The sequence below is a fragment of the Manacus vitellinus genome, unplaced genomic scaffold (genome assembly GCF_001715985.3).
Source record: "Manacus vitellinus isolate BGI_N305 unplaced genomic scaffold, ASM171598v3 scaffold_28_pilon, whole genome shotgun sequence".
In the NCBI taxonomy this organism is placed as follows: Eukaryota; Metazoa; Chordata; class Aves; order Passeriformes; family Pipridae; genus Manacus; species Manacus vitellinus.
The window spans coordinates 7,850,960-7,877,334 of record NW_021940122.1 but is presented as its reverse complement, the minus strand read 5'-3'; the positions used below and the strand labels follow the sequence as shown (position 1 = coordinate 7,877,334).

Sequence of the window (26,375 nt, the reverse complement as noted above, 5' to 3'; positions counted from 1 at the left end):
CCATCTCACAGTTTTTTAACATTACACAATTCCTGTCCTTGAACTTCCTACAAGTACCAGACAAGGGCTGTTCAACCTCTGACAGCATAGTAAGTTTTTGGAGCTTATTAGGGTTGAGATATTGAATGGCAGAAAAAGGAATGGAGAAAAATCTTAAAATACTTTTCAAAACAAAGATCACACTCTCAAAGTAACTTTTATACTATTTAAAAATCTACATTTAAACTTACCCTAGTGGCAAACATGCTACTCTGTTAAAAATATTTTTCCCAGTTAACTGGATGAACAGCAACCAAAGCACATCTGTACCTACACACCCTGAAAATATATCCTTCTTCTATCAATTATTTTCTCTCAGCAGTCACACTTCTACTTTCCAAACCATTAATAACCACATCTTCTGATGAAAAAATAAACACTTCAGTTTATTTCAACATTATTCAGAATAAAGAGTAAAGCACAAAGCCAAAAAAGAGCCACTTGACAGGTAACTCTGCTAAATCTGAGACAGATGCAGATGCTGTGGTAAAAATAAATGAACTCTACACACCCAACCTACAGACAGGCTCTTCACAAGCACTCTTAATTCACAAATTCCAATAGAACGACTGTAGTCATTGAGTGGTTCTGGAAACCTCACCATCACTAATAAGGAAGGGCAAGAGCAATAAGCACATCTTCTAACTCTTCCATTCTACAACAATAGCTCAGAGTTTGCATTTCAGTTGTAGCTAGGGAAGAGGAAAGCAAAGCAGAAGAAAACACAGGACATCGGAATCATACCCATTTCTAAACAACAAGGACAAAAACCAGATCAGTGAAACAGAGTATCTTTTAACAACAGATCCTCAGTATAAGTGCAGCTTGGTCTAGACTGGTGCAGAGGACGCCTTCTATGCCCTACCTGCTCCATGGACTAACAGACTTCGGCCCTGAAGGCCTTTTAATTTGCAAAATTTTATCAACATAGCTGCAGTCTAAGAGCAGCTCAGGTCAACTGTGACTGAAGTTATTTGGCTTTCAGCTATCCCTTCAGCAGTTGTACTGCCATGAGTTTCAATGAGTAGGAAAGGTTTATGTATAGCACTGATAAGAGCTTAAGACATCCTTGGAAAAGGACGGCTGTTCACTGTCCTCACTAAAAAAACCCAAACAAAATTGGCCACTTATTCACCCAGAACAAAAACAAGCAGCTGTCTCATGCTTTGGAGGGAGTTTGACACCTTAAACAGTAACTGGAGAGCTCTATCCAAACTGGTATTCCATGTAAAAGCTCTCGAGAAACAGCAGTATCATTGTGCACTATCTAGATGAAGCTTTCATTGATTTAAAAGATAAACAGAAGACACATAAATTCTAGACAGTATGTTCTTATTGAAAATAAGGTAAACTGGCTGTCTTGTTATTTGCACAAATACCGACAGAACCCAACTGCTGGGAGTTGCTGAGAAAACAGCACTCAATCTTTCCTTCCATCAGCAAAACTGTAAGACATCTCATGTGCCAGTGAATGACTTCACATTGTGGACACAGCCAGTGCCTGTACTGCAGACAAACCCTTGGCTGACCTCATCAGTTCTTGGAGCACAGGCCTTGTTGTCAAAGCCAAATCCCAGCATTGCCTTCAGCATCTCCCTGACAGGCAGTTCTTTGCTCTTGGAACTCACCACCCACACAGGCTGGGAGGCAATGGCCACAGGCCTTTGCAAAGTGTTACAGGTGCCCTTGGGATCAGTGTCTCACACTCCCCACGATGTATGTTCCCTGCACAGGTTCTCTACTCTCTCCTTGCTGATGCAAGCTGCAGAAGCACTGTTCCCCTGTACACACACATCTGTAGCAGCCAGAGATGATCATGAACTGCAGGGAGCAATGTAGAGTTTCTACACCTGGTGGGGAGCACAGAAATTCTGTGCTGGCACTGCTGGTTTTGGTGCTCCCCAAGGAAGCAACTTCTACTCACAGAGCTGCGCTGGATTTCATCAACAACTGTTACTTGACTTTGTGGATTCTGCTGCTCTAGTACTAAATATCATTTTCATGGTTGTTCAAGTCAAAGGAGTTTCACAGCTTCTGAACTTCAGAGGCAGAAAAGAGGGAAAGTGATTGGCTGAATATTTGTTGGGTGTCTGCCCTTCGCCAAAACAGATTAGATGTCAGCAACCCTAAATTAAAAGCTTCACTGCTGCTAAACAGGCAATTTTTACCATTTCTCATTATGCTACCTGACACAAAGCAGCACAATCCAAGGTTTCTGAGAGCTCTCCTGACTTCTGCCCTTTTATTTTTGTGAAAAAGACCAGGACATAGAATTCAAAAGGAAAAAATTAAAAAGAAAATTATTCAGAAGGTGGAAGCCTAACACCCAACCCCCCTGGCCTTCCCCACAGAATAATCACAGATTAAACTAGCAAAACAGAATCTCATCAGTTGCAGGTGTTCTCCCTTTTCTTCCCTGGCACAGAAGCACAAAGTATTTGGACTGCCCCTTTAGAAAATGACACCCAGAAAAAACTCTTATTTCATATGCATGAGACAGATATGCACTTCCACTGAGACTCACACTTGAAAAAGAATCTTGTTTACTCCCAACCACAGACAAGTCTGTAATTAATTTCTTTTAACTTTAGTGAGACTGCCTTGCACTGAGAAACAGGGCTGTGCAGTATAATGCACTAGGCTAGGAGAATATTAAACAGTAACAACTCACTCCTTGCATGACCATCTCTAAATTAAAAAATTTTTGCACGCTAAAATTAACTATACATATGCACTCTCTGCAAACTACCTGTAAGTCTTACAGTTGACAGGCAAGACCAAGTTATAGTGAAAAGGCATCAGCTTCTAACAAGGACAGACTGCCTGATTCACCCTTGAGTTCGACTGTGATAAGACCTCCACTCCACTGCTTGTCACTCAGAAGCATTTTACCAAGATTGCTATTTGTCTGCACAGACTGTTTAAGTCTGTACACGTTACTTTTGTATTTTGCTCAAACGTTTACCACCTGCAGAAACAGAGTGCCCTCTAGCTCCGGCCAAACTCAAGAGAATTCTCCTAAGACACTGTCTCCTTAAAGTCCAGCAGTTAAAAACACAGGAGGCAGCAAGGCCCTCTGTTACCTGTACTCTTACCTGTCCTGGGGTCAAACAGCTGGTTGGCCTCCAAATCTGTGAAAGTGCTGAAGCAAATGGGACATTTAAAAGAGGCGCGATTGGTGGAGTCTCTCTCATCCGTCTCAATCCTCCTCCTCATGTGGTCCAGCTTGTACTTCACCACGTTCACCAGAAGGCGGTAGTTGATGAAGTAGTAGTTATGACGGGTGGTTTTGCCATCCGGAGCCGTCTCGACCCTCATCCTGCATTTGATGAACTTGTCACCCTTGAGGGTGTTGAGAACAGCCCGCAACTGCTTCCTATCAAACTTAAGGAGCTCTAGCATGTCCTCCTCCTTCACACAGGCGTTCCTGATGAGAATGTCCAGAGCCAAAGCATGTTCAATGCCATAAAAGCCACGCACCACATATTTGGCAAGGCGTTTGAGAGCTGCTGGGACCTCAGTGACGACGTCTGGGTCAGTCATAGCAGGTTCAGATCTTGAGCTTCATGTATACTGCAATGAAAAACAGGTAGATGGATTCTCAGCTAGTCTTCTAACTTCCGAAATTCTTATTTATCTTACTTAGAGCTAAGAAAAGGATGGAGTGCTTTCCATTTCTCTTTCTCAAGCCCTGTACTGTCTCCTTAGGTGTTCATAATGCCAATGCTACAAAATCAGAATTATGTTACCTCTCATTAAAAACAAAATGACGGAAAACTTTTTAAAAAGCACACAAGAAACTGGTACCAAAACATACTGCAGATTTCATTTCTACTTAGTCACAGCTGGAGTAGCAAAGCTGTCCTGAAGCTGAGCTCAGCTTCATGATCAGCTGAGGCTTGTAGCCTGGGAGAAGCAGAAAAAGGCTACAGCAAGAAAGGTCCTAAGACAGCCCCAGAGTGGAGTAGTCTTGCGGCCTCAGCTGATGTCACTTGTCACACTGTAAGTAGCCCTGTCTGCTTTTGCTCCTCAGACATCACTGGGCAGATATACTGTATTAGGACAGCTTACTACTTCTGCCTGGATTTTAGATGAACAAATAGGTCCTTACAAAGGACTGATCCTTCATTTACAGGGTCCCACATTCAGACCTTAAAAGCCCATGAATAATATAGCACAATAAAGAAAACAAAAATCAAGACACAGTGCACATGAAGAGATGATGTGTTTAACAAACAAAAAAAGTATTCCATGAAGTTCCTTTTGAGTCACTTACCATGACTTACCAGGTTGTCTGTGACAAGACAATCATTTTCAAGTACTGCATTTTCACTTCACTTTTCTTTGGCTTAACATCAAATGGCACAAATGGTCATGACTATTACATGCTTCTGTGACATGTGTGGGAACATGTACAGAATCACATGCAAGGAATTCCTCATATTGTCAACCCTGCCAGATTTAGCCAGCAGACAACTAAGAGCAGTAACTCTTCTGAAGCAGAAAGCTTTGTCCAGTGAAGAGAAAAAGAGAAGGAATTCCATAAAGTGCAAAGGGTTACTGTCATTCCAAAGGGTGCTTTTCCCCATTTTCTCTCCACTCTTTCAAGTCTATGCATCTGTTGGCAATAACAAAATTCCTCTCCACTCATAATGTATGGATTTCCACATATGAAAGATTCAAGACAAGAATGAAACATTAGAGGTGCTTTTGAAATACCCATTCAGAAGGCTGTACGTCCAGATAACTTCAAATAAAACTTTGAATAATCTTTTTCAGTTACGATTCTTCTACGCTGGTTTAGGACATGAATAACTATTTCTTAAGCAAAGGATTCCTTCAACTCAAAAAAACCCCCACACGTTAATTGCTGTTTGTTCATCATTGCTACACAGTTTTTATAACTAATATAAAAAATCGTAAAACTCTGCCAATCCCAATTTTCACTTCCATTAGATGTTTCAGACACTGTATATGGACCTCCCCAATATTGAAGTCTATCAAACAAAGGAAAGCAGAGAGTGACAGCAGAGGAAAGGATCTGCATAAGTACCCTATTTTCTTTATCATTGTCACAAAATCTGTGATAGGATTTCTGACAAACACCATTACAGAACTTTTCTACGCTCTCGACACTAAGACATCTCCCTGAAGTCACCAACTCTACATGTACCCAAGCAGCTGCTGACTCACTTTCATCAGCTAAGGCTTCTCAAAAATCTGTGATTATTTATTGCAGTAGCCTGCCTGGATTTTTTTCTTATGAGAAACAGTGCCCTCTCAAAAAACTCTAGGTAACATTATCCACTGAAGCTTTACTTCTCTCCCTCCCCTACCCTCTTCAGCCACTGAGGAGGTGTGTTCCTCTCAAGGGTTGTGGCCAGTGCAACTGGAAAGCAATCAGGCTGTGGAATGCGAAGCTTAACACCAAATAAATAAGGATCATCCTGCCTTTTCTGCCTTTTAGGTAAGAAAAACACCTTAATTATTTTCTTTTAAAATGCTTCCCTGCTTGAGCATTTCTTTTTCTCTAACTTAGGGACAACTGATATTCACAGTGCTCATTTGCAACTGAGCAACATTTGTTGACTGCTGGTGTGCAGGCTGAGAATACCTTACAGAAAACAACGCTTCCTCCAGCTCCAGCTTCCCTTCAAGGAAATTAAATTAAAATACGGCTATCACACCACGAATTAACCATGAAACAAGTGCTTCTAGAGTCAGTCAGCCTTCTTTTGCATGCCAGATCCATAGTGATTTATCTCACACAAAGGACCACTTTACAGGGCTTTGCATTAAAGGTAAAAGCTTTAGCAATAAAGGATGCCCCATCAAGACTTAACCATGCAGTATTTTTGAATCTCAAAGTCAGACCCAATCTAAATACTGTCATAGGACACTGTCCTTGAAGATCAATTTCATTCTGTTGGTATTTTTTCAGTCTTTCAGTCACTTAAAGATAAATCTTGGTTTTGACTGCATCTAACAGCAGCACACTGATACTATAAAACAATGTCAATGCAGAAGCTGGAGAGAAGCCTTTATTTATTCAAATTGATTAAATCTTACTCAGAACTTAAGCACAGTAAAGAATGAATGTAAAGATCAATTTTAAACAAAACCTGGCACCCCAGGAGATTTAATAAGTCAAATTTTGAAAGTCAAAAGCTTTTTAAGTGCTGATCTGAAGACCAGACAAAAAAACCTTCTCTCCTCACCAATTCACTCTTACTAAAAACTTCCTTGTAGAAAAACTCGGGATGCAACTTGAAGGGGCACAGTGACCTTCAGAACATCAGTTGCAACAAAAGAAAGGAGAAAAGTGTTTTTAAATAAGCACATCTCACTCTGGATACGTCATCTGAGAGCTGATGGAAAGCACTTTCTCTGCCTTAATAAGACAACTGCAGATTTCCACAGACACTTTCAAAACAGGTTTAAGGTACAATTTCCCAAATAATGCACTCAAACAGCTTAAACTGAGACCTACAAGGGACCAATAAAGAAAACTAGATCTAAGAGTGTATATCTTTTCCATTGCTTTTCAGCAATAGTTAGAGATTTAATAATCTTTCTTAGTGTCAATGACTAGAAAATATTCTTTTTGATCTAGTGAGACCAGGAGTTTTAATACAATTATTTCTTCTGCTCTACTGGAGATTTTGAGTGATGTCCAAATCTTCTGTGCCCTTAGGTAACAGTAGGCATCTTAACTGTAACACTAGTTTTCTTCCAGGTGGGGATATATGGAAATACAAACATTCTGAAAACACCAGAAACCATTCTTCCCTATTATCCTCCACTTCAAAAAATGGATTAACAGAGTTTAGATTCTAAATCCTGCAGAAGACAGCCTTTGGGTGAAACAGCCAATCAACTAGTGTCATATTTAAGAAAGGGGGAAAAAAAAACCAAGGAGAAACAAAGCCATGAAAGAACACTGAAAGAACACCCTCAGCAAGCTTTGCTGCATGAAAGTCAACAATGCTGAACACAAATAACTTAGCTCTAAAAACGAGAATGTTGAGCAAACACTGATCAAAAGCAAGGGCTCTGAGAAGATCTGTATGGTTGGATGAAGGACATATTTTACATCATTCGCCATAATCATGTTCTCACACAAGACACATGATACATATGCACAGGATGGCACAAAAGTGAGCATTTACCACTGCCAGAACGCACCAGGCCAGGGTCTAACAAATTGCATCTCTAGGAGAAGCTGACATCTGGCCCACAAAGAATCCAAGGTTTTTAATCTCTAAGTTGCAATTTCTTACCACCTTTCACCAGGCAAGAAAGACAGTGATGCAACTCACACGCTGAAATCCAGTACTACATAAATATCAGTTTAAAATTCAAAAGCAGGGGACTTCACCACTGCATCCTTGAGCAACAATTTCACCTTCCACTGAAGCAGTAAGTCAAGCCTGAATTAATTACACATGCAAAGAAATATGCTAACATCTTCTAACAAGGTTTCAGTGGATGTGCAACCGTTTCAAAATAACGTCTGAACTGACCTTAATAATTTATGAACATCAAGGAACATTTTCAGGGGAAAAAAAACAAAATAATGGCCAAGATACTCCACTATACAGTGAGCACCTACAGACAGCACTGATAATAAAGCAGACTGGACAGGATCATACTCAAAAACAATCAAAATTCAAATATGGGCTTTATTAAAAGAGACAGCTGTTGGGGAATTGTTCTGGGTAATTACGTGAATGCAATTCAGTATTATGGGTATAGGAGGAAAGTAGACCTGTCTATGTTAACACAGTAAGACAGCAAACCTAAATACACATTTTTTGTGGGTTTTTTAAAATCGTTCTAAATGGAAGAATTAATATTGATGTAGTTATAAAAAGCAACATCGGAAAAAGAGACCTACAGCTACACAAAACAATCAGATCTGCTGGGTGAAGAAAATCAGGGTATATTCTGCAAAATGCAGACTGTACTTCAGGTTGAGTAAAATGTATGAGGCACAGGCCTTCAGCATAACCAGAGATGTCAGAAAAGAAATCAGGAGGAAAGCAAGTGACTGCAAAAAAACCCATTTGGTGTGATAGGACCAAAGACCACACAGAAGCCAGAAATTCAACCAAGCAAACATCCCCACTGGTCAGGACTTTCCTGACACAATATCAAAGCAACTAAACTCTTCTTCTCTGCGTACAAAGATTTTAAGAATTCTTCTGTGAACTCAAACAGGAATTGTGCTAATGATGTTAGATCTTTCTTTCTGCTTTTCCTGACTAAAACTGAGACAAAAAGTGTTAAAAAGGTGATACCTAGAAGCCACAATGTAGATGAACTAGTACTAGAAATTATGAAAGCCTAAGTCAGCCGGTATGAATTAGCAGGAATTTTTATCCAGTACTGCAAATGAACATCATTTTGTTTTAACATGTAGCTTTGCAACTTATTTTAATTTTACCTCAGAAAACATAAACAGGGCTCGGCTCACTATTCATGTATTTGACACAGTAAACATTTTAAAAGCAGGATCTTGAAAAAGGAAGCAGACTGCTCTTCAGACTCATTTGGGTATACAAACCTTTATCCCACCTCAGATCTCTTCTGGAGGAAAATCTGGAGTTGCAAGTTTGTCTGTGAACTGAGGCTATCAGGTATACTGTTAACACCTAAAGGTGCTTCCTGTACTTCCCCATATCTAATTTTTATTGTTAGTGCTCTTTTTCACCAAATCTTTGAGACCAGCTTTTGCCATTTTCTTTGGAAAATGTTTCTGCAGGCTTCTGATGTACAATTCTTTTCAAAAGGGGAAAAAAAAATCACTTGTTTACACCACTGATACAGTTTCTTCAGGTAAAATCAAAATCAGATTATAAGATGAGAGTCCCTCACCTGTAAATAAGGTAAGTATGACAGGCTTCCTGGAGCCAGTATATGCCATATCTCACTCCACCAGTCACTTGCAATATCCTAGTTTTGTAGTCTCTCACTCTAACAAAATTTAAAATTCTGCCTTCCAGAAGATGATGAGGTTAAACTGAAAGGAGTGATTCTGAATCTTCTGGAGAACACCGAGGGAAGGCAAAAATTTCAGAACTTCAGTGGCAAAAACATGCCATCAGCATTTTAAATGTCTGTACAATGTAGCCTCAGACACTGCTCATCCTTTCCACAATACAGCACAGAAGCTCCCATTTACTAGTCTTGCCTTTACTTGCTTATCTCTGTAGTGCGTGGATGATCTGGAAAATGTCCCTATTATCCAGAATTGCCTTTATCCCACATCAGTTGCAAACCCAAAGTCTTCCGGCATTTTATCAAGAGTTCACTGAATTTCATTCCCTGGAGAGTTCAGGAACACTGCTGCTCAGCCTTGCTCCTGGACATCTTGATGAGAAAATGTGTATTTTCATGACAAGACCTACCCTGAAGTATTAGAGAAGAAAAGAACAATCTGCTTTCACTGAAATCCCACCTTCTTGTTGGCATTCCATAAAGTGAAACCAAGAGGTCACAGGTATCAAGGGGTCTCCTTCACTGAGGATGAAAAGTTGTGCTGCAGCTGCACAGAAAGGCCGAGGGGCCTGGCTGAAATCAGAGCATTTTCCCCTAATTTCAGAAGTTAAGATATATGGAGCCAGATGTGATAAGGCCACAAGGTCTGACTGTGCAAGGCAGAAACTGAACCAGGCAGGCTCAGGATCTAATTCTCAATCACATTCGTAATCTTAACACAACACAAACAATAGCAAGGTGTCAGTAAATTAGAGGACTACCTGTGTGCATGTTTACAAACTGATGAAATATTCAGAAATACTTCGAAAGCATATGAGCAATAACAACTATTTACAGTTGTAGCTCTAAAGAAAATGGAGCACACTATTTATAGAAGGCCAAACAGTGGTTACAAGAGTGAAGGTACTATTTCCTGTTGCAGCTTAAGTCAAGTTACACTCTCCCTCCCACAACAAGTCTTTTATTTTCCTCCCTTGCCTTTAGCCACAGCCCCCACCCTTCTGTGCTAATTCTGACAGTTCACTATTCTTGTAGCAGTGCGAATCAAGTTGATAAAAAGTGAAAAGCTAACATGCCAAAACAAAAAACTGGGGTATTTCAGAGAGGGCAAGGGGTAAAAGTTCAACTGAATCATTTCTGTTACCAGACTAGAGCCAACACAGAGCAGAGAAAAGAAAGCACAGCTAAGGACTTAGGTGATCTTTCCCCATGTGGTGGCAAAATTGACTCAACTGTGATAGAAGGACATTTTAACCATGGAGAGCAGAACTTTGTACACTCTACACTCCAATCTGAACATGTACCAGTAGAACATGTGTTATTCTGGTGATGTGTTGGAACTGATCCTCACATAATGAGTTGTAAGGTTTCAGGGGTTTGTTTAAAGGAGAAAAAATAAGATCATTTCTCACCAATATCAAGCCTAGGAAGTCACAATTACACTGAAGCACACTGGGCTTGGCCCCAGCATTCCTTTTTAAGTTTCAGACAGGAGGAAGCATTAATTGCTTTCCATCTTCTGGATTCAATAAGACCTGGAACACCACACTTGTCATCATGATAGATTATGTGGTATTGCCTGACCTTTGGGAATTCCAGAAAGACAACGTAAAATTCTGGAAGTATTAGGTTCATAATAGTTTTGGTGCATCAGGGTGTAGCAAATGTGTATATACTGTGCGTATAAGCAATAAAGAAACAAACAAATCAGCAAGATACCTGATTAGCTTTAATTAATATAGTTTCTTGTTCAAAAGAATTCCCTAAAGCATCCTGTGAGAAAGCAAGCTGTATCTCACAGGAAGTGGAAGGTAGGAATGCAACTCCCATCATGCCTCATTGCTCCCAGAAAGCCATGTGCTCCTCTCCCAAGCACATGGCTCTGCCCTCTCTCATGCCAGCTCTGGCACTCACTGGACCTTCCTGTGTACCAATTTACACCACTAAAAGGCAGAAAAATGTTTCCCTTTTTTTTGTCTCCTTTTTACTATGTTTTTCAACAGTTTAATGGGTCAGCAGAAAAGTCTGATGAGCAACAGAACCAGCAGGTATCAGAGGATGACGCTGCATTGGAACAGATGAAAGAAGAAACACCACCTTTTGTGGCTGAAAAATATTAAACCACCTATACTTCATGAAAATGTACCTTAGCTGTGCACTGCTGAACACCCTTTTCAGGATGCCAATCTTCCTCATTCCTTCTGAGCCACTTGGGATGGCACAAGCCTGACAGCTGGGCCCATTTAACATCAAGAATTCTGTGCCATTAGGACGTAATGGTCATCTACTTCCCAAGGAACCAGAGAGCTTGTGAGACCAGAAGAAAACTAATTTACAAAAAAATAAAATTAAAAACAAAAAACCCTACACAAAACAAAAAAACCCCACCTGGAGAAGTGAATGGTTTCACTGCATGGGCTCAACCCGCAGCCAAACCTGGTAAACAGGAATGAGGAGGATTTGCCAGTCATCTACTCCTCAGATGTCCACAATCCTGCAACTTCCTTCAAATTACAAACTGTACAGATTTTGACAGCAGACTAAGCTTTAAGGTTAAGCAGAGAGCCCTTTATGCTGTCTGCACAGCTTCCCATTCCCTACTCACTTTTAATGTGTTGAGGTTTAAACATCAGATTGTGTAGGCTTCTGTAGGGCACGAGGAGCTCAACAGTACCTCCTAAAAAACCAAACCACACAAGACAAAGAGGCAGCCCCCACAGACAGTGCAGGAGGGGCGGCGGGCGGTGGTTCGGAGCCAAGGCGAAAAGGGGGCCCAGACGGACACACCGTGCGTGGAGCACGGACTCCGCGGGCCGCTCTGCGGCACCCGAGCGCCGGGCCGGGGGCCTCCGCGGGCCGCAGGCACCACCCCGCTCCCGGGGCCGGCACTGACCTGGCGCCGCTTCCAGCTCTTCCCGGCTCCGGGCGGCGCTTCCAGCGGCTCCGCCACGCGCGTCACCGGCCGCGCGCACCCCGGCGTCACGGCACCCGCCGCGCCGTGCGCGGCACCGCCCCCTCTCTACCGGGCGCGGACTCAGCGGCGCGAGCGACAGCAAGGCAAGCCAATCGCGCTCCCTCACGGCCCTTCGCCTTCCCGCCCTCACGCGAGCCGAACCAATCAGAAGTGAAAGACGCACCAGCGGTTAGAGAGACAGCCAATAGGCTGAGAGAAGCGGAAGGACGGCCCGCTGCGATTGGCGGGTCCCCCCGTCTCCGGGAGTTGTTGCTGGGCAGGGTAAAGATGGCGGCTCTGGACAGGGTCAAGGTGCTGGTGCTGGGCGACTCCGGTGAGTCCCTGTCCCCAGGCCGTGTGCCCGGGGCTGCTCCTGGGGACCCGCCCCTCATCTGCTTCCCCGTCACCCGCTGAGGGGCCGGGAGCAGCGCTGAGCGCGGGAGGTCCCGGCCCCGCTGTCTATAACCCCGGCGCCGCCTCCCAGGAGTTGTTCTCTCTCTGTGCCCTTGCAGGTGTCGGAAAATCTTCTCTCGTTCACCTGTTGTGCCACAACCAGGTGCTGGGAAACCCGTCCTGGACAGTGGGTTGCTCCGTGGATGTGCGAGTAGGTGACGTGCCCGGCCCCTGGGTACCCCTGAGCCCGCAGTGTAAGGGAAGAGAAGGGCCTTGACTTTATTATTTTATTTTCATTACTTACCGCCACAGAAAGAGGTGTGCTTTGATGATGTGATTTGGTGAGCACTTAATCTTTCAAGGCAAACAGCATCAACTTGAGCCAAGCACTTGTGTGAGCAAGTTTTGACCTTCCCAGGTTGTCAGAGTCACACGAGGTATTTGTCACTCAGCCCCTGTCCCTGCTGCAGTGGCCACGGGCGAGTTACAAGTCACAGCGGGCCAGTTTAAGTCAAAAGGCACAGAATTCCAACCACGTTTCCCTGAGAAACAGGCAGTGTATAGCCACGTGGTCAGCTAAACATACTGGGGAAAAACAGTTTGCTGGTTTAGGTTGTGGGCACTGCCTGTGACCGAAGGGTTGCTTCTACCCCTGACTCCTCACTGTAGGACCTGCTATGGGAGGAATGAGGATATTCATCCAACACTTCTTTGGCTCAACCTACAGCCCTCATGGGACATTGATAAATGCTTTTTTCCTTCGCCACAGTTTGCTGCATTCTCCTTGAAACACATTTCCCTAGATTAGGAATATATTTCCAAAATTTGGAAAGCAGCATTCCTGTTTGACTGTGGAGCAAAACTACCAGGCAGATCCAGGGGCAAAAGCTGTTGGTTGATTAACTCAGTTGAGATGTCAATGAGAATTTGAAGAGGAAAGAGATGTGGTCAGTTGGAATCCAATGTGGTCGCCTCTGTTACTAGTCCTGCAGTGCTACAATGTGGGTTTTAACAACTGTAAGAAGTCAAGACCTTAATTTTCATTTGTTTTAGCAACATGCTTTTTCCAAGCACATCATGAAGCATTAGGTTTGTTCATACTAAGATGGAAAGGATAATCACTGCTTACTCACCAAGCTCCATCTCCTGTAGGAGCTGTGGTATCCAGTGGCTGCTGCTTGACTCATTCCATCTCTCTTCCACTTGAGAGGTTTGAAATGGTGTCATCATGAGAATTTACAATTTTCTATCCAAGTGCAATAATCCTTCCAGCTGAATGTGTAAGTGTCATGTGGATTAACTCCTGTGAGTTGGTGCTGTGGTTATGTATTATGTGAATTTTTCATCAGATCCATGACTACAAAGAAGGGACTCCAGAAGAGAAGACTTACTACATTGAGCTGTGGGATGTTGGAGGTTCAGTGGGTAGTGCCACTAGTGTGAAAAGCACACGAGCAGTATTCTATAACTTGCTAAATGGTGAGTTTGTTTGGTGTAAATCTGATTTTATTACTGTTTCTGTTAAGAACTGTCTCTTGGTTCTGGGGCAGGGTTCTTTGTAGTCTGGCTGAGGGCCATATTGTTCTCTTTTCTGATTTATACAGGAGAAAAAAACCTGATAACATTCATAGGCAGAATTTTATAGATTCTGTTTTGAACTCTAAAGATATTTTAGGCAAAGCTGTGCAGATGAGCTTCATCAGCCTTTCACTTCAGTTTTGTGTAGCTGGCACAGCAGGGAGCCTTTAAAGGTGCAGTACTGTCCCTTCCAGCTACACTTGCAGACATAAATGTTACCTTCACACTTCCAGGCCTGGTATACTGCAGAAATGTGATTTATATTATCTTGTCTGTTCAGTTGCAAAACCTACAGCAGAGAAATGATTATTTGACTTTATGTGAACTTTGATAGTTGCATCCTATCTTGGCAAATTTGAAGTGTCTCCCATAAAACTGCAATATGCTGATAACCATCTTTCCTCTGCTCATTTAGTTTAGCATTATAGTTCATTTAGTTAGATAATTTTTGAGAATTGAATCTTGCAACTTGCTGCATATTTAGAAAGTAATATCTTATGCCTTCTGTTGAGATAGTGACTTAAAATCCTATTAGTTCATCTCTACCACTAATACGAGCAAATAAAAGATTATGAACACAACAGTGCAGTATTTCAGTTGTTCCTTTTTTGTCGTCCAAGGGTAGTTCACTACAGATAGATGTATATCAGATTAACAACTGCTTCTGAAAATTTGTCTCAAATGCTCTGTTTGTTTCTCTTTTCTTGTTCCAAGTAATTTGAGGGCCTTTCAGTAACATGTTAACCCACACAATAAATATTTTTGATCTGTGATTAACTAGTTCTGTCTTCTCCCTTCCCTGTGAGGAAAACTGTAGGTACCTCTTGCTTATATTGTTAACTGCCCCCCTGTAAATAAGGCTTGAGTTGAATTGTGCCCTCAAAGGAAGATTCTTTGGTATATGAAAAAATGGATTTATTTTTGACACCAAATCCACGGTATGCCAGTGAGTGTGGGTCAGACTTGGAAATATCCTGGAACAGCCCATTAGGAAATGAAATCCTGAACTGAATTATAATTAATGACATTATTAAAATAAGAGTTATTTATCTCCAGTGCCCAAAATACATTATTAGGCAGCTCGCATATGAAAAGTGTTGACTTTGGTAGTTAACCTTGGCTCTTGTTTCTTTCATTAGATTAATTTCTCCATTAGAGCTTGTCTCACAAATTGCCTCAGTTTGACTTGATTTAAGAAGAGAAGATGAATGTGTTCCTTCTGCCTGACTGCTTGTGCTTTCTGGGCTTACAGTGGTCTGCAAACCTGAGACAGAAAGGCAGTTAATGTTTGGTTGTGGCAGCACCTGTGGCAGGCTCTTGGGCTGTTGACAAGGTTGGGAACAGTTTGGTTTTGAATTGACCACGAATCTGCTGTTTTGCTGGCCCTTCATCTGGTGTGTGGACTGTGATAATTGAGCACAGGGACTAGGCAGTGAGGCTCTGGTTTGCAGGCTTTCATGTGAGAGGAACATTTCCTTGAGTAGTCATTGGTCCTGCCTGCTCTTCTTGCGTGTTGACACAGTCTTTTGCTGCTGGTGCAACCAGCAGCAGGTTTTAGGTGATGCAGATAAGGGAACTGACCAATCAAAAACATAACTGAGGGAGAGCATCTGGAGGTGGAGGGTGTTTCTCACAGGTTATGCAGCAATGCCTCAGAATCTGTTGCTGTAGGCCAGGTTATGTTATGTCAGGCTTTTTCTCCCTACACTGGAGTGAACACGCAACTGAGTTGCCTTTTTCTGTTGTTACTGAGATAATTGCTTTGAGATAGGGCTATGGCTGTGGTATGCTGTGAACTCTAACAGGAGAGTCTGTGCACAGTCATGTGGGGCAGTGGAAAATGTTTATGGAAATGTGGTTTGTTGATCAGGTGTACAGTGGGTGGCACCTTTAGGAGTTCAGGTAAAAGGTTAAATTACTAAGTTTTTTCCACCTGTAGGCTGCGAAGTGTTTTGAGAATGAATCCCGATGCAGATAAGGGGTAGAATTCCGTTTTGTCCTTGAATTAATCATAGTTTGAAGTCTGGATGAAGTGGGAACATCCACATATTGCAGAAGGTGTGAATAAATAGGAGAAATTTGCTAGCAGTAGTTGGTAACTGAGTTAGGAACTGTGGTTATCAGAAGTGGGTGTCTGTTAATAGCACAGCTAGGAAGTTTGGCTGTATCTCAGAGTTTACATTTTGAAGGCTCATAGTAATGAAAAATGCTAGTAGCTTAATCTTGAATACAAGAAATCTTACTAATTCATGTTTCTACCAGGAAATATCCTAAAGCAGCCCAGTAGGACATGAAATCTTGAACTTATGCATCTGAACTATAATTTTGGTGAACTGTGAAAGTTTATCAGTGTCTGTTTCCCCTTTGGATACCTCCCCAAGAATGTAACATTAATTCTTGAAAATGCAGGAAAGCAACAGTGCTCTCTAAACTCTTTGAAACAACGAAAAAGCCTTTAGACTTCTCAGATGGTGTGACAAAAAGATAATTATGTTTACCAGTTAGGTAAAACAGAGAAAGGCTAAATTCTCTGCTGCAGTAATACAGAATTTCAGTATCATTAGAAATAGAGCAGAATTAGGAAATGCCTGCAAGCCTTTTGTGGATTAAACCCTGAGGTGGCTGTTTGTTTCCTCCTTTCATGAGATTTTTCTCTTAGCTCTTATCCAATTCCTGATAAGCAGCTTTAAAAAGCCTGTTGCATCCTGATATTTTCAGCCTTACCCATTCACTGTAACTGAACTGGTTATGCATCCCTTTCTTCCTTCTCAGATATCTGGGAACCTGCAGATGTCATTTTGGTAAGATAAGAAAAAAATATGTATCATTAAATAGCATCTTGCTGTCTTTTCTTTCACCCTAGGGATAATTTTAGTGCATGACTTAACCAACAAGAAATCATCCCAGAATTTGTATCGCTGGACTTTGGAAGCACTCAACAGAGATGCTGCTCCAACAGGAGTTCTTGTGACAAATGGGTGAGTGCAAAACATATGTACAGACTTAAGACATGGTAATTCTAAGTTGTTATGGAAGTCTTTGTTCATCCCTCAGGCTACTTGGAGTCCACGTGAAACTAGATGTGGCTAGACTTCTAAGAAAGGAAGGAAAAAATTTGGAATATCAAAGAAAGTTGCTGTTCTTTGTGTTCTGTACTGCTAATCAGGCCATTCTGGCAGTAGATTCCCAAACTGTGTAGCAGAGACCTTGCTTTAAGGGAAGAGATTTTTACTGCGTCCTTCATTTGCTTGAGGCCTCTGTGACAAAGTGGGTTCAGTCCTTGATACCTGAAGGCTTTGTCTGTACTGAGATGTGTCCTTATACAGGAAATGTCATGGGATGACATGTGTGTTCCAAAAGGCTTTCCTTTCATGTGCCAAGGCTGAGGAAGTTCACGTCATAAATCTTTGGTTTCGGTGATGGGGGAATTTTTTCAGGAGTGTGGCTGAAAGAGCTTAAAAAACTGCTCAATAAGCATGTTCATAATTAGCTTTCCAACATCTTGTCAAGTATCTCCTCCTGCACCACTGTGCTCCTGTTATACGTTTATCATCGATAAACCTCACACATGAGCAGGAAGGCAATAATAAGGAGTAACTTTTTGTGGGAAAAATATTAATTGTTTATCTGCCTGTGCTGGTACACAGGTGTTTCTGTAGAAACATGGAAGCTGAGAAAGGGGATTTACATTGTATAAACTGCAAAATTCTCCACTTTTTCCACAGACAGGTTCTTCACAATTGTTTTAATTTTCTAAAGCTTAGCTTCTGTCAAGGACAGATGCTCTGCCACTAGCAATTCCTTGGTCGAGTTGTTGCTGTTGGTTGTAAAATTACTTTCTAGAAAGCTTGGTTTAGGTAAAAATGGAAGACAAGTGATTATCCTAGCTGCGGAGAATGATTGAAACATGGATTTGTGATGACATTTAATTGCAATGTTATTTATTTTATAAAGGCTATCTTTGATCGTTATTCATATCTGAATCAAAGCTTGTTGGAATTCAGCTTATAGTGGCTGCCTTTACTTGAATATAGGCGAATTTATAACTTGACACCATGCAATTTTTGTTGCAACCCTCTTTGATCACACATGGAAAGGGGTGGTGTTTCACAGGTGCAATTTATTTCATTGTCCCTCCTTTAAAAGTATATGTATGTAGGAACTTTAGCTGTTCAGAGATGCCAGCTCCCTGATCTGTCCCTGGTGTCTGCATGCACTCGGTACAATACTGGAGTTCCTTTCCTGCCTCTGTTAGCATTTCTTCTGTGGTTCATCCGTGCTGAGAAGAAGTCCAACTCGGGTGGTTTCTTTTCTGTTTCCTTTCAATTCCTGGGTAGTGACTTAGATGCAGAAGCCCTTCCTTAATTAACAGGTACAGCCCATTCTCACTTAGATAAATCATGACCCCTAATAATTAAATGACCATTTTTTGAAAGGGACAGGGGAGCTGAGAGTGCCCCTGTGCCCACTTAAATGGCCATCACCTTACTCAGGATTGTATTTGTTTCCCTCATCAGTGACTATGACCGTGAACAGTTTGCTGATAACCAGATTCCACTGCTGGTAATAGGAACTAAGCTGGATCAGATCCCAGAAACTAAGCGGAATGAAGTTTTGACCAGAACAGCTTTCTTGGCTGAGGATTTCAATGCTGAAGAGATAAATTTGGTTAGTATCTTTGTCACCAGTGTTGTTTTTCTTTTATATGGGAGCGAGTCCAATTTTTAGTAAGTAAAGATGTTGTGACAAAAATCGGGCTTCTGGAGATTTTTTCAGTAGTGCCAGAGGCATGCACATTTTGTTTGGCTGTACCCCTTGCTTGATGAAACAGCCATCTTTGTTTCACTACAGGGAGGTGTAATGGGTGTTAAATAAGGTCACCGAAGCTTTAGAATTGATGATTTGGAGTTAAATTTTCTTTTTCCTGTTCATAGTTGTGACACAGGCTGCTTTTGAATGAAACACCAAGATCACTTTATATGGATATATGGGTGTAAAAATACACATGTGTTGTGTGAATGCTTGTATACACACACACATGCATACACATACACACAGGATCTCATGTGTAGCCTGTACAAATCATTCTCTGACTGAATAGCTGGTGATGGCAGGAGGATGTGGAGCACATAGGGGGTTACTTAGATTCTGCACTTGATTCACAGAACAGAAGTTGGCCTTTTCTCTCTAGTAACTGCGGAGCAGAAATCAGCAGATACACTGTTTGCCGTAGCTGACAGCCTGTGTCAGGGGAAAGGGTGTGTGGCTTCCTTGTGTTGATTTTTGTGTGCTTGGTTTGTTGTTGTCTTCTATGTGTTCTAGGATTGCACCAATCCTCGTTACCTGGCTGCAGGTTCATCCAATGCTGTCAAACTAAGCAGGTTTTTTGATAAGGTAAGTTGATTAAATAATGTTTTATTGTTCTGTGTATAAAACACTGGCTGTGATTGGAACATGAACAACAGTTAGCTGCTCCTTTCACATTCCACTTTTTGAGTTGGTTCAAGCCAGGTATGGGGAGGCCAAAGACTGGCCTGCTTTTGGAACCCTCCAGAAAATAGCTGATCTGCTTGAAGATTTGATTCTGTACAGAGCAGTGAAAAAGAACTCACAAGTGTGCAAAGACACTCAGCATATGCTTTTGAAGTTGTCTGGCAGGCCAGAGGGGTTGCAGCATTCTGAGGCACTAATGTGGGTAGTTACAAGACTGTGGTTAGCTCTGTTGATCCTGGTTAAAGCAACCTTTAGGAATTAAGAAATTTGTCATATTACTCTCCCTTCCTGAAAAAGTGACCGTCAAGGTCCATTGTGAAAATGAAAAAGAATGCTCTGGTTAAGCATCCCCTGGACATAACATAGTGGGGCTACTGTGTAGTAGTGGAACCACTGCACCTGTGGAGAGGGAATGGGAGGAATGACTTTGATGCAGGAGACACCCAAACCATCGCCTCCATTATCCAGGAGGGCTAACTAAATCAGGTATGTGGAAGTTGAGGATAACACAGCCTTTCTAAGAATGGCTGGAGGTGGCAACTCCTATGTGTACTAGAGCACTACACTTAAAGCAATAGGCCTGGACCAGGGAATGTGGGTTCAGACCTTGTCCAAGTTAGCCATGAGTTTCAGTGCTCACACGTGAAGTATTTGTTGGAATCTGAGGTTACACATGTGCTGTGCAAGCTAAGATCATTCTCTGTTGTTCCCAGGTCATAGAGAAGAGATACTTCTTAAGAGATGGCAATCAGGTTTGTCATTTTTCCTCCTTTTTTGTTTCATTTCTTCCTGTGTAATGTGAACTGCTGACACAATCCTCTTTAAAACATGGGCTTCATACGACTTAAATGATAATCTGTGCTGGTAGTTGAGTTCTTATATCTGTGAGAGCACAGCTGGTTTGGATAGACAGAAGAATGGCCAACTTTGTCAGCCTAAGTATTTGTAATGTGATCGGCAGTGAAATACTAAAGTATGCTAACATAGTAAAAGTTTCAGGAGTGAGGTGAAATGGGCAAATGTGATTTCTTTCAGCTCTGTCAGCTTCTTGGTTGCAGATTTAGGCCAGAAATGCTATCTGGAAGGTCAGTGAAAAGGCTTGGTTTTGCACAGCTGGAACTAGTATTTTATCTTGCACAGGTAGTTTTCACAGACCCAGAGGAGCCACAAGAAAAATGGGAGTATGATACTGGCTTGTAATTAATTCCTAAATGACTGAATTTAGTGTTTTCAGCACAGTTGGTGAAGAACTAGCAAAATGACTTCTGGTTTGGGCAAACCACTTCAACTTTTTGTGTCCCCCACCTCCCCACAGAGAGTAGCGAGGTTACACTTGCCATATCTGTCAGGTACTTGCAAATTATCATGAATAGCATCACTAAAATACAGTCAAATGTATCATTAGAGCTAGCTGTGCTGAAAGCCCCTTAGGGAGAGCAGGGAAAAAATAGTCACAAATTACAAAATGCTTCCTTTCTTTAAGCAATTTTTAGTGCCTTTTAAAAATAAACTTGCTCTTGCCTCTTTCAGTTCAGCATGATGACTTTTTTTCCTCCCCTCTCCCCTCCTCTCCACATTCTAGTGAAAGGAAGTTTCCCTTTCATGGGGATTGGGATAGATTCAGTCTAAGCCTTCCCGAAGACCAGCCTGTAACCAGGAAGGAATTAGGGAGGTGACCAAGGAAGCATATTCCATGCTATTCCTTTTTGTAAACTGAGGTGTAAATAAGCCGGTCAGAGAGACCGACCTCTCTTCTCCTCCGGCGGGGTTTGGGAACGGTAGGTCCCTGTGTTGGTCTGGCTTATCTGGAGCTGAGGCCTGCAGCGACTGCTGTTGTCTGTCACGTGTGAGGGGAGAGTGCTGGGCCGGGTCTGGCTGTCCTGCTTTTCTCAGGGGAAGTGGTGAGATTTTGCTAGTTCTTTATTTTGCTGGTTAACAGGTTTTTTTGATTGTGCATATTTTGTTTTCTCCTTTTTTGTCCCTTTTTGTCCCTTTTTCCCATTTTTCCCTTCTCCTCTTCCCCTTCTTGGCAGTTGTACATAATATCCTTACTGTATATAACTGTAATATATGTAAATATATATTTTTTAGATAATTCGGTTGCTTTCGATTTCTCTCAGTTTCTATAGTTTTTTTCCCTTTGCCTAAAGAGGGAGGGAGGGAAAAGGCTTTCACTGAGTGTTAGAGATTTGGCAGGAAGCCAGCTCAAACTTGCTCAGGATAATAGCTTAATGCAGAAATCTGCTTGTGTGCTCGTTGTCTTTGATGCATAATTTACTTTTTACTTTTATTATTGGATCATATTTAGTGGCTAGCCAAGGATTAACTATATATTCCTTATGGCTGTGTGCCAAAGATTACAGCCTGCTGATGACTATTTTCATCTACTTCACTGACAAGAGCTCAAAAGCTTAAAACAAATCTTAAGTAGTGGACAGTTATATTTAAAGAGAAAATTCCAAGTTGGAAATGGAGGTTTGAATATAACCTCTTAATGTTACTGTTTGAAATTATCTACTTAATGTAACTCTTACCAATGTGTTTGTGGGTTTTCTACAATAGGTGGCTTCGATCATTCGTGTTTTGAGGTATTTCTATTGTAGACTTCTTCAGGATGAAAAGAATGATAAGTTTCAAATTGTTTGCAGCTATGGCTTCAGTCAGATCTCTGATAAATAATTGTTGCTCTTAATTAGCGATTTTGATATTAAAAAAATGCTCAAGCAGATAACTTTTTACCTATGGTCCAACTACTTTTTAGTTGTAATGATTTTCCTTTTTAAATTCCCAAAGCAGTTTTCCTGAGATGAACCTTAGTGCAAAATCTGCTTGATTTTTCTCTTAGAGATGATTGCTTTTCAGAGATGAATAAAACACTACTTCAGTGAATACTTGGCATATGTGTTTGAGTTTTGGGCCTGAAAACCCCAAGCAAATTAATTTGTGGAGTTCTTAGTGGACTTTTATTTTGGGAAAGCTCTCTAGCTTTTGGAGTTTATCAATGAAGTGTGTAACCTGAGCAGTCTGCTTTGGATTGTAAAATACATTTTTGTCCCATACCATCCATACATGCTGATGTTCTCCTGGCATGATTTGTTGTGCTTGGCTGACACCTTCCATTTTAATATACTCTATTTCCTATGAAAGTGTAGAATTGCTTTGGGAGGATGTGTTTACTGGGTCTACTCTTTCTGCTTGTTTGTAGTTAGTAAGCTAAAAGTTACTCTGGACTGTAATCAGTTTTATGATGCCAATAGGGCAGATACCTTATGTAGTATTAGAAGGCAGCACATCTCTTTCTTTTGGTGATTCATGGATTGCATTGGATTGAAAAATCCATCTGAAATACTGTTAAACCAGAGAAACCTCTGATGATTTCAAGGAGATTTTCTTTGTCAACATCCATTGTCACAGTGTAAGTGGTATCTACAGACTGGCTGCAAAAGCAGGAGTCCTAATCCTTTGTATTGTTGCAGCCATTTCTATTCCAACAGTTTTCTTAAAGCTTTCAGCAATTGATAAAACTGCTTTCAACTGCCAGTGAAGTGCTGCTGTCCCAGGTTTGAAGGCATAAAGCCTAGACAGCTCTTTAATAGGACTCGATTATACTGCTTGATAGTTTTAAAAATGAAGGGAGGAAAAATTCTTGTGTGCATTTGAATCTGGGGGGAAATACAGCTTTTGAAATCTGTAATTAATTAGTTTAGGATTTGCCTGAGAAATTAAGGCTTTTGTGTAACCCTTGCCAAAAAAGTCTTAAGGAACACCATAGAACAAATGAGCCATACTCAAGTTCTGCAGTGTTTAATTAATGGTGCTCCTCTAGCAGCAAGCTGAAGCATTGTAGTCCTGACTCTGGAGATGGTGTGGAAGAGGATATTGCAGTTGGCTTGGTAACAGGCACTCAAGTGTGGGCTAAAGAGAGCTCATGCTGATTCTGACATGGCAACTTATCTTCCCTGTCTCTAGATTCCTGGCTTCTCTGAAAGGAAAAGGTTTGGAGGAGGAACACTGAAGAGCCTTCATTATGACTGAACACTGAAGAAGTGGAAGATGACTTCTCTGAGTTCCTAATGACATTCCTATTCCAATTGGATGCTCAAAGACAATAATGCTTATGTCAAGCAGAGTAAATATTACAACTGGCTAGCCTGCTGAAGCTACTATTGTTGGAAAAGACTTGGGGAAGGATTTCCAGAAGCCTAATCTGAAGCCTAGAGTCTTTCTTAGGATTACAGGCTGTCCAGATATATGGGAACAACTGGGGAAAGTGTGCAATAAGTTGAATGTCTCTCCCTGCTTTGGGAAACTTTATACACAGCACATCTGTGTGACATCTTTCTCTCCATTTTGGAAAACTTACGGTCAGTCTTTGCAATGAATTGCATTCATTTTACCTCTAAAGGAAAGGTGACACTGAGTGGGCTTCACATTTCCTGTAAAGTGAACAAAATGTAAGGATGGGTAAGGAACAGTCTGGAAACTAATCAAATGCCTTCATTATATGAATGGTGTTGTCTCACCTGGAACACACTGTTCATCCTACTCAAAAGGGAAAAAAGAAAGGCAATATATGAAGAAAAGGTTTGAAGCATTAAAAAAAGAAAATCGTTAGCAGAAAGGAAATGGTGTTAATTCTGCTGCTTAAATTAAAATTGTTTACTTGGAGAGGGCAAAGTGAATCAAGTTTTTGTCTTTTCATGATTGACTGTGGTCTTGTTCTTTATATTAAATTAAAAGGCAGTGCTTTGAAAACTGATGGGAAAGGTATGTTTTTATACAATGCTTATTTGAAGTAAATGTGACGTGGTCTTACTGAGCCTGAGGGCTAAGTGGATTCAGAAAACATGAAATGTAAGAACATCCTCTGAATTAGAATGGATGGACATTTAGAAGCGATATAAAGCTGTGTAAAAACTAGGTACTGAACATGATCAGAAGGAAAGTTCTGCAATACAGATGTTTCCTTTACATATTTAGCACTAAGGATAAAGGAGACTTTACCTGGTCTGATCTGTTGTGCAAGCTGTTGTCTTCCTAAATAGCCCAAGCTTTGCATGGTTTCTCACCTCCCCAGAATTATGTGGAGTAGTAAAAGCCTGATTTATGTCAGTTTCTTCTTTCAGCTCCTTCCTCACAGTCACCTCTAATGGTTAAGCCTCTGGCAAAGGCTAACTAAGAGCTGGAGTTAGATATAAATAGAGATTAATAATAAATGGGGATAGACGAAAGTAAAATGCTGGTGTGAAATTGGCAGGGAGCAGAGTTCTGCAGACTCCAGATTACCTCTGCCTGCAGCTCTTCTAGCAGCTGCTAGGAAATAAATGGAACACTGCCTATTGCCACTAATCAGGCACAGAAGTGACAGCTAGGTGCACCAGTCAGACTTATTAAAAATATGGATACTTTGCTTTTCCTTAGGCCATTTCACAGAAAGGTCTCGGCGCATTTGTAAACATGAGTGGAGTCAGTTTTGAGATGCCTGTATGAAATGGGTTCTTAGTTTACATTTAGTTTACAACCAGAAAAAATAGGGTACCGAAATATTAATAGTAAATAACCTATGTCTGAGCCATGCAGCTCATGACAGCACCAATGTCTCTCTGCGATCCTTTGACAACGAAAGCTGGAATTATGTTTTCAAGGTCAAGTGCTGTCCTAGGGTAACCAGATCTGAGCTCCCTCAGGTTCCTAAGGAATTGCAGAGCAGAACAAGCAAGCTAGCACAATTTCCTCCTTCACCCTGTGGCTTCTTTAGGGGAATCGGAAGTGTTGCAGAGTAAGGGAGGCCATGTAGTGTAAGAGGTTGCATTAAGAGATGGTTGCACAGGTCTTTGATTTGGAGGCAGGGGCTTTCCAAAGTAGCCCTCTTCAAGCAATTGGAAAGTAATATAGCTCAGCATGCTGTAGAGTGGCTAAAGCCCTGGTTGCAGCTCACCTGTTTGTAGGTTTTAAAATAGGCCTCTAGTACAGATTAAGTATTTTATTTGTTTAGATCTCGGCAGGTAACTACACGTAGGTATAGTTTTTCCTTTCAGGACAAGGTGATGTGTATTGGAGTCATGCACACTGATGTTATATTTATTTTTACAGGAAGGAAGTCCTAGCTCCTTGTCAGAACCAGAAGTGTGTGAGCAGCCAGACTTAGTTAGATTCCTTTTTGCACCTTACCTGTGTCAGCTGCCCAAAAAAGGTTCACCTCCAAACTTGGGGCTGTGACACCAGACTTTCCTGTGTCACACTTACTCTGCCCTCTGGTTTCCCCTTTCTTCCTGTTTTTCTCTGTTTCTCTGCCATGCTTTGTCTCTCTTGCTGTACCACCTAAAGTCTCTGTCTCTCTGTTTTCCCACATCTCTCCTTATGTCTGTCTTTGGTGTCTATCACAGGCACACACATTTCACATCAAAACGTTGTTACTCAGTGCCTTTAAATTCAATATATTTGATCTCTCCGTGTTATTTCCCAGGCAGACATATGCACCAGAGGTGTCAGTGAAGGTGGCTCATGCAGGGACATGTGAGATGTGTTAGACCTCCCCTGCACACACAGGTGAGATGCAGAGTAAATAAACAACGAGCCTCCACTCTTCCCAAGGGGCTCAGCAGAGCTTTCTGGTTGATCTATGACCACTTTGATGACTGGGGGCATAGTGAGAAGCACGAATATGTCCTAAATACTGAAAATCCACTAGACCTGCCCCTCTTGATTTCCATGCAGAAAAGTAGGAAACCTATGTGTACAGTAACCTTACATTCCTGAGTAATACATTTTTGTTCTCGTAGCAGCAGGATTACATGCTCCTTGCAACAATCTTTAGCAAAGGTGCCCGTGGCTTTTTAAGGATATGAAACCTATCCAGTAATGGGGTTTTGGGTGCAACCTTAATACAAATTTTCATTATTGATTATATTTTCAGAGG

General features: G+C 41.5%; 2 protein-coding genes across 7 annotated transcripts in view; one reads left to right on the top strand and one right to left on the bottom strand.

Annotated features, from left to right (window-relative positions):
- The window catches only part of GTF2E1 (general transcription factor IIE subunit 1), a 50,975-nt gene extending 38,957 nt beyond the window's left edge, over positions 1-12,018 (bottom strand). For 4 of the 6 annotated variants that reach the window (XR_001920910.2, XR_001920912.2, XR_001920911.2 and 1 more), the window contains exons 1-2: positions 11,933-12,018; positions 3,135-3,612 (exon numbers count right to left, since the gene is read on the bottom strand). Coding sequence is in view for 3 of the 6 variants with exons in the window: in XM_018074680.2 (XP_017930169.1) it covers positions 3,135-3,582 (448 nt within the window). In the remaining 3 variants the exon portion in view is untranslated. The other 2 variants (XM_018074681.1, XM_018074682.1) reach the window with 2 other exon arrangements.
- Positions 12,019-12,202: 184 nt separating this feature from the next.
- RABL3 (RAB, member of RAS oncogene family like 3) lies at positions 12,203-24,275 on the top strand. The gene is made up of 8 exons (XM_008922536.2): positions 12,203-12,326; positions 12,505-12,596; positions 13,735-13,864; positions 16,827-16,941; positions 18,481-18,631; positions 19,286-19,357; positions 20,170-20,208; positions 23,426-24,275. Exons 1-8 carry the CDS (start codon positions 12,281-12,283, stop codon positions 23,489-23,491), a joined length of 711 nt encoding a protein of 236 aa, XP_008920784.1. The 5' UTR covers positions 12,203-12,280; the 3' UTR covers positions 23,492-24,275.
- Positions 24,276-26,375: the final 2,100 nt, after the last annotated feature.

What these genes read in the sequence shown, in the direction of transcription:
- RABL3 (XM_008922536.2), top strand. Translation starts at nt 12,281, where the DNA reads ATGGCGGCTCTGGACAGGGTCAAGGTGCTGGTGCTGGGCGACTCCG. An exon ending in GGAGTTCTTGTGACAAATGG is followed by an intron (nt 16,942 to 18,480) that starts GTGAGTGCAAAA and finishes TTCCCTCATCAG; the next exon opens with TGACTATGACCGTGAACAGT. An exon ending in ATGCTGAAGAGATAAATTTG is followed by an intron (nt 18,632 to 19,285) that starts GTTAGTATCTTT and finishes TATGTGTTCTAG; the next exon opens with GATTGCACCAATCCTCGTTA.